This window comes from Schistocerca cancellata, chromosome 3 (assembly GCF_023864275.1).
Source record: "Schistocerca cancellata isolate TAMUIC-IGC-003103 chromosome 3, iqSchCanc2.1, whole genome shotgun sequence".
Classification (NCBI taxonomy): domain Eukaryota; kingdom Metazoa; phylum Arthropoda; class Insecta; order Orthoptera; family Acrididae; genus Schistocerca; species Schistocerca cancellata.
Genome location: NC_064628.1, coordinates 836,954,777 through 836,963,455, shown reverse-complemented (window position 1 = coordinate 836,963,455; position 8,679 = coordinate 836,954,777). Strand labels below are relative to the sequence as shown.

The following is an 8,679-nucleotide window of genomic DNA, read 5'->3' as shown; positions in this document are numbered from 1 at the left end:
ACTTCCGTATTCCACTTCTTTGCATATTGATCTTCCTGAAAAGTCTCTCAAACATCAGCCTGCTCATCATCATTACTAAATTGTGATCTGCGTGTATTGCTCCTGAGTATGTCTCACAATCCATCATTTGATTTTGGAATCTCTGCCTGACTATGAGGTAATCTATGTACCAATCACATCATGAAGAGATATGATAAAAATTGCAGACAAAAATCATACAGAGCAATGTGAACAACCCAAATACATTAGAATTTTTAGTTATACTCATATCAATGCTTTCAGACTATAGCTGTGTGTTCTAGAATGGTCCAGCTTCCTATCTCAGTTTACAAAAGCAGATGAAGCTTTTTGACAGGTTTGTCAATCTAATTTCCAGTATGTTTCATAACTGATGTACCAAAGTATTAAAAAGATACAAAAGGAAACAGATCAAAAGTAGTCATAGAAGCTTGCATCAACAGTTCACACCTGACCTCAAAAAATTAAGAACACAGGTTATTCATCTCTATAATGAGCAAAGAATAGTGACAAAGATAGACGTCAGTACCTTCAACTAATGAAGAGATACAGATCAGAAATTATAAAACAGAAATGAATGGCAAATGATAGTTATTATCAGCAATCATGAAACAACTGCAATTCTGCTTGGAGAGTTATCAAATCAGAATTGAGTAATACTAATAGAACCACTTGTAGTGCTAACAACAACACACCGGATGGAATGAATAACTTCTTTATTCTGGTGATAAAGGACACACAGCTCAACAAAAAGACAACTATAAATGAGGCATCAATAAACCTCTCAAAAAAATAAAGTTATTCATACCGTACAACAAATCTGCAACACCTACATTCAAGTGGGCACAAATTGATGCCACTGATGTTGCAGTAGGTATGGCAAAATTCAGCAAGAAGCACATCAGAAGACTTGTATGGTCTATCAAGTTTTGTTATTAAGAAGATTGCGGTCATTATACTACAGCTAATAAATTGGATTTTTATGAGTTGTTCTTTCCCAACCTGCTCAAAGATAACAGTAGTTGTCCCTCTACATAAAAAGGGGACAAGTCAGGTGTTGATAACTACTGTCATATTTCTCTTAGTAGAACACTGCATGTATCAACAAATCTGCCTACATTTCACCTACAATGGAACACTGACAAACACTCAGTATGGCTACAGGGAAAATTAATCTACACTGAAAGCTGTTGAAAATATTGTTTCAACAATATCAGAGCCTCTGAAGCAAAATCGTCTGTTTGTGCCCTACTGATTGACCCGAGCAAGGCATCTGAGTCTGTGAGCCATCGGTTTCTAGTAGGTAATCTGAGGTACTATAGCATCTGAGATACAGAATCAACTCTTATAGAATCGTATCTTGATAGTACGAAGCAGAAGGTACACTTTAATGGAATGAACTTTGGACTTCTAGATGTTTCCAGAGATGTGCCTCAAGGTTCCATACTGGGACCCATATTGTTTATGGTCTATATTAATGATTTACCTAGTATCGTGCCGTGTAAATCTGTTCTGTATGCTGAAGATACCACTTTCATTGCAACAGAAAATGACAAAATGACAAAGAAGAGTTACAGGAACAAAGCAAAACCAACCTAAGAAATTGTAGTATGTGGTTTACAGAAAAGGAATTAATATAAACCAGAATAAAACTGAAAATGTAATTTTTAGTTCATGCAGTACGAAAAGTGATTATATGTCTGTTAAACTTCTGGGTGTACATTTGGATTCTAAATTCACCTGGAACATCCACACAGATTCTATTTGTACTAAATCACCAAGAGTAATATACCTATTACAAAAACTTTGAGCATTTGCAAGTGAAAACATGATACTCAGCTCTTATTATGCATTCTTTCATAGTCACATAACATACTGCATACTACTTTGAGGCAGCTCTACTGGAGCAAAAAGAGTTTTTCTGCAGCAGAAAAAGGATATCAGATGTGTAGCAGATATTTTCAAAAACAATGTATCTTGCACACCACTTTTCAACAAACTGTTGTCATGACAGTCCCATAAATATTTACTCTTGGCTGCCTTGTCTACACAAAGGAAAACCAAGAGAGTTACAAATTAAGGCAGTCATTTCATTGTCACAATATATGTTACAAAAAAAAGATTGACCAATCCTTCACAAGACTAAGCTAACCAAAAAATAACTATAAATACCTTAAAGTAGAACTGTTCAGTGCACTGCCACCAGGAGCACACATTACTTCATTAAAACCTTCAAAAATGGTCTATAAAACTGGCTTCAAAAGAAGGCTTTCTATGTCACAGAGAAATTTTTTGACTGTGCAAAAGAAGATCTAAAATTTTAATTTAAACTCATTGTATGTTTGTATACAAATCCACATCATCTAAGTATTTTCTTCATTGTTATTATATGTATCATTTTGTATTGTTCACAATACCAATTAATATCAACAGTGTATGCAAAATGCTTCAAGTTGAAAATAAATAAATAAAAACTGTAATATTCCCACACCTTCCAGCCTTTTCTAAGTATTCTTCCTCCACTAGTGATTCTTGAACAGAGTATTCACGATTACTAAGTGAAATTTATTGCAGAACTCAATGAGTCTTTGTCCTCTCTCATTCCTATTGCCAAGTCCATATTATCCTGTAACCGTTTGTTCTACTCCTTCCCCTACAACAACATTCCAATCCCCCATGACTATTAGATTTTAATCTCCCTTTACATTCTGGATTACTTGATCAACATCCTCATATACCTTGTCTATCTTTTCATCTTCTGCTTACAATGTCAATATGTATACCTGAACTATTGTTGTTGGCATTCATTTGCTTTTGATTCTGATGAGAACAACTAGCACAGAGTTGTTCAGAGTAACTCACTCTTTGCCCTACCTTACTATTCATAACAAGTCATACTTCTGTTATAACATTTTGTGCTGCTGCTGATGTTACCCTACACTCATCTGACTAAAAAATTCTTGTCTTCTTTCCATTTCACTTCACCGACCCCCACTATATCTAGGGTGTGCCTTAGTATTTCATTTGTCAGATTTTCTAGCTTCCCTATCATGTTCAAACTTCTGAAATTACACACCCCTACTCATAGAACATTATCTGTTCATTGGGTATTTGATTTTTTTCTCATGGCCACCTCCCCCTTGGTAGTCCCCTCCCGGAGATCCAAATGGAGGACTAGCCCAGAATCTTCTGCCATACAGAGATCATCATGACACTTTTTTAAATACAGGCCACATGCCTTGTGAATACATATTATGTGTCTTGAATGCAATAGTTTTCATTGCTTTCAGCATTCTTATGCCAGTGATCATTGCTGATTCTTTCACCTTTTAGGGGCAGCTTCCCACCCCAAGGACGAGAGAGTGACTTGAACTCTGTCCATTCCTCCTCCCTCTGTGACAAGGCCATTGGCAGAATAAGGGTGACTTCTTATGCTGGAGGTCTTCAGCTGCCGTTACTGATGATGTTTATTCAAAATTTCAGCAGTGATGAGGTTTGAACCTGGCACTCAGGACATTTGGATTAGTTGTCGAAGACATCACCCCGAGATGGTTGGTTGTCCTCTTAAGACTCATCTTATAAAGCTGAATCAGCACTTCAACACAATGAATGAGATGTTGAGTCAAAGAAAAGTTTAACGATTCTTACCATAAAATTCTATGCTCAGGATCTCTGATAACAAAAACAATTTTGTGTGATTAAATTGCTTGGTACAAGTTATTCAACTGAACGCAGCTTTGGTTTCTTGTGTGTCCCTAATCTACCCTAGCTATTCAGCTGGGAAAAGAGGACTTGCAGCTTTATGTGGTTTCGATTCCATGTCCTAACATGCTGGCCTGAGTGACACCTATGTTAATATACTTACCATGTGGTAAATGTTTCACCAAGAAAAAATTATTTATATGAGGCCTGTGCCACATCTACTTTTGTACCCTGTTTTTCAAATATGTTCTGAACCAATCATTGGCAACTCTCTTATTCCTAGTGATTCTAGTTTCTTTTTACTAGTGTTTTATAGTCAAGAGCATCAAAGGCCTCTCATGGATCTACAAATTACCCATGACACATTAACCTTTGTCTAGTGCATCAAGTGTCACTTGTAAACTTTGCTATGGCTCTTTCTGTCCTTCTACTACTCTGGAAACAGAACTGTGCTCCACTGAGGAAGTTATTAAACCAATTCATTAGTCTGTCTTTCATAATGAACTGTATTATGTTTGAGACAGATTAGAACAGAGAAATGAGTCTGCAGTTTTCTACATCTTCTGCATCACCTTTCTTTAGTGGAAGCACCACTCCTGCTTGTTTCAAATACTTTGGAGAGTTACTCGATCTGAAAGACTTATTTATTATGTCAGATAATGAGGCTTGTGTATTGCCTAGGAGTTCTTGGAGAACACACACTGACACTTCATCTATGCCTGCTGACTTCCTAGTTTTTAATTTTTGTATTGTTTTCCTGACTTAATGCTCTGTGATGGGCAACAACATCCTTGTATTTTCCAGATAATTTTTTAGTGGAACAGCATTTGATTTTGTGAATTTTTGCTGTAATTTCTCTGTGACACATGAGAAATATTCATTCACAAAATTTGCTTATTGGTATTTCATATTTCCTTTTCTGCCTCCATATTAGCTTTTAGTTACACTACACTTTCTATTTTTCATTTCTCTTTCTTTCAGTCCATCTTTAGTTCTCACTCTGTTGTTCTACAATCCCTAGATTGAAACTGGTAGAGTGCTCATCCTTGTACTATCTTTGACTTCCTACTACTACACCTTCCCTTTCATCTTTGTCATCTTGTCCTTAGAACAGGTGGATTGTTCTCAACTTGTGTTCTCGGTGACCTGCCCTTCCTTGCCACACATATCCCTCTTTCTTCCATGAGGATGGAACTAACAATTCTGAAAGCTAGGATTTTTTCTTCTACTTTTAAATGTGTCTATTGCATCCTGAAAGTAATTATGGCCAGACATTCTGTCCCTTTGCAATTTTATAGATACAATTTTAAGGTTCAGGCACCATTAATAGCAACAATAAAGTGATTATGTGCAGATTTTTTTTCAAAACTGTTCCATTGCTTGTTAAGGGCACTGTAGTAAAAGAACAGGCAGTCCAAAGTGGAATGGCAGGTAAATATACAAACCATATTCTGTTAATTACAAATTACTGAATCACCATTTATGTGTGAACTAACAGTACATTACATAAGTGAAATGAGCAAGCACATTTGTTCTCTGTTTTATTTGAGAGCATAGTAAATGGCCTAGCCTTATGAAGTCATTGCCAACATATCACATACTGGCATCTCAATAACCACCGACAGGAGAGGTTCTGTTTGTTGTTGTTTGACAACAAAAACACGTACTTCATCAGAAATGCTCAGATCTGACACACACTCCACTATTGTATCAAACTTATATGTCAGACTTGGAACGAGCATAGGCACCTGAAACAAATACACTATGATTAGAACTGCTCTACAGTGTTTATCGTTCAAGTAATTAAAAAAATTTGCTTCACATGCTTATGACATTGCAAACTTATTTTTTGCATATTTAAAGCTACAATAGATAACTGAAGCATAAGACTAGAAAATAATTCTTCCCTAAATAACAAGGCCAACTGATACAAAAACCCATAACATCCACTGCTACAGTTACAAAATAAATTTCTTTTTTCATAGTCCATAAAATTGCATTGGTGTGCATCATGCTGAAATCAAAAACATAATCAGAAGTACTGCTCATTGCTTCCTGTATCTGCTCAAGTAGTGCTGTGCTTTGGTGGGTTGGTTGGCTGTTGAATTGAAACAGTCATCAGCAGGCAACTTCTGCAGCACTTGCTACAAAATAGTTGTATTAGGCTTGTGCAGATAATGCAGGTCTCTGTCTGGATCCACCTTCATTTCCCTACCAGCTTGTGGGACTTCTTTAGACCATGTCCAACAAAAGAACTTACAGAATATGGGGCAAGTACTGTCAGGAAATCCTGTAATATCATATTGAATAATTGTAATGAAGCAGAGCTAATAGCAGAGTCGGACAGAAAGATTACACACTAAGTTTCCAGCATGTCTGAAAATGAAAGTTTACCAGTTCTTAATAATGAAAGGCAGATATGGACTTTTAATGTGCAAAACATTCTATAATGGTGATTTGTGCAGTGTGTAAGGAGATATGAACGTTGGACATTACCAGGAGAAATAAGAAAACAAGCAAAGTGATCAGGGAATCACTGGAGTGGAAGATATGATAATGAATATAATGAAAACAAAATGGAATTGGGCAGCAAATGTAGCTGGACAAATGAATTATATATTGATCAAGGAAGTTCACTGCTTGATTTCAAGAGGCTAGAAAATACCAAAGTGACAACCTAATGGAAGGTGGGAAGATGACATTACAAAAAATGTGAGAGAATTATGGATCTATGTTGATGGAGACCACAACATGTAGAAAAGTCTAAAGGAGGCGTAGCGGATCTCAAATGGCTGATAATTATGAGGTATTATAGTAGATTATAAGTCTCTACCAATATAGTTTTAGTTGTGAACAGTGAAGGAAGTTCAGAGGCATCCCTTTGTTCATTCTACATACAAATTGCTATAAGTGGAACTGCATGAATTTGCAGTACAGAGCAATGATCATTCTGTACATAACTTAAGAAATTATGATAAAGTCACAATCAAACAAAAATTTATTTGTTGTTCCTTTACACTTTTCATTGCACGCGCCATCAAAACTCTAATACACAGCATAAATTAATAAATGAGAATAAAGAACCATACAAGAAAAGATTACAACAGAATACCTAGAGTCATAACAAATAATGATTGTCCAATCAAGTTTTTAACATAATAATTTAAGTACAGAACTGCTGGGACACTTAAAAACATCAAGAGAGTGGTAAACAATAGAAACCACATCTTCTTGTCAGGTCACTGAACTTTTGGAAGCAACATATCTTGAGGAGTTTTCAGACATGATATGACTTAACCGTAGTTAAGGTGCTGGCACAAGCAGAGATATAACAGATGTGCATAATGAAGAACTAAAGCAAAAGCAGAACAGAGAACTTTGATGTTTTGGATGATATTCAACAAACCAGCCCTTCCAAAATGCATCACAGTTTGCGTCATGCATCTTACAATACACTCTTATACTAAAAATCAATTAGAATGTTTCAAATATGAGCATTTTGGTCATAACAAGCTGGCATGTTAGGGTCAAGCAACATGCAACAAGTTTGTGCAGAATGTGCATGATGCCAGAATGTTCTCCTCATTCCCAGACAACTGTGTCTATTACAATGATTAATGTCCTGCATGGAGTAGAGAAACCTCCTTTGTTCAGAAGACTGTAAGATACGAGAAGTAATAGTTTCCAAATTGATTCCAAACACCAGTCCACAAAAGTCTTTTAAGACAATGCGACCACTGACTTTCTCAGTAACTTCAACGGTGAGAAAAGTTAGTGTTACCATGTCCTCATAAATACAGGAACTGATGTAGATGCAAACATCTGCAATTGTATGCGTACCAACAAAGGATAAACATCCTCAATATCTGCCACCTCCAAACAATCACCTCCTGCCTCAGTATTAAATACTGAGCAACTTGATGCACCATCCCTACAGATGGCTAAGTAAAAGGGAAACAGCTTATCTTGTACCATAATTACTTATCAACAACTAAAGATAAGAATGTAATGAAAAATAATATAGTGAAAATAAATACTCCAGACTCATCAGAACATGCCACAAAGGGATGATCCCAGTGCTTGTTGCTGCAAAATACCTGTTTTAAAAAGAGTTGCACTCAAGTACTAAAGTGTTAAAGCTTCCACAGAACTGATGACTTCAGTGGGAAGGGAGCCAAAGGTGGAATGGGCACGCATGCCAACAACAAGTCCACTTCTTTCCCACTTAACACTAAATTACATGCAGTTGCTGCAGTAGTACAGGCCTCGAATGAAGCTTTACACACTAGGATGCTCTAGCACCTGAACATATAGTATCCCCTACAAAATCTATTTTGTGGAGACAAAGTGATTTGTCATGTTTTCTGAAAATGGGACAAAAAATCATTTTATACTGCTACAATCATCCTCTGTCTTGAAATTTTTCACATACTCTCCTATCCTTGTAGAGAGAAGTCAGTCATTTGTGGTCAATGATATGCACTCAAGTGATCACTTCCCATTCACCATAAAAGCAAAGAGCTTTAGCAGTATCCAAAAAGAAGCCACAAAAGTGGTTTCTTGGCAAGACTAAATGGATGCTGTAGAATCAACTGGTTTTTTTTTTTATTTTAATATTGGGAAAGTTTCCAGGAATTGATGGATTACATTTCAAATGTGATTCATCAAACTGGTGAGGCATCTTTTTGAAGACTTCAGACCATAATCAAGAATTTTTATTCACCATCGATAATTTTCCAGTGAAATAGGCTTCAACACTTTACCATAATACAGGATGTAGTAATATAGGCAGGTACACAATAATAAACTAATGTCAATTAACTATAGTATACATATTAAGCACAGCAATAATAAATGCACAACAGGAAAATTTCTAAAACCTGGTATTGATAATTTATAGTACAATATAGTATGGTATAAATGCTGCGCATTAATAATTGGATACATAATCATACAAAA

The 8,679-nt window shown here is 36.0% G+C and overlaps 1 protein-coding gene across 4 annotated transcripts in view; it reads right to left on the bottom strand.

The window, feature by feature from the left end:
• Nucleotides 1-5,125: 5,125 nt before the first annotated feature.
• The window catches only part of LOC126177106 (Bardet-Biedl syndrome 1 protein homolog), a 130,343-nt gene continuing 126,789 nt past the window's right edge, over nucleotides 5,126-8,679 (bottom strand). For all 4 annotated transcript variants that reach the window (XM_049924371.1, XM_049924369.1, XM_049924372.1 and 1 more), the window contains one exon: nucleotides 5,126-5,468. In XM_049924371.1, coding sequence (XP_049780328.1) covers nucleotides 5,292-5,468 — 177 coding nt within the window. In that variant the 3' untranslated portion in view covers nucleotides 5,126-5,291. The remainder of the gene's footprint in view (nucleotides 5,469-8,679) is intronic.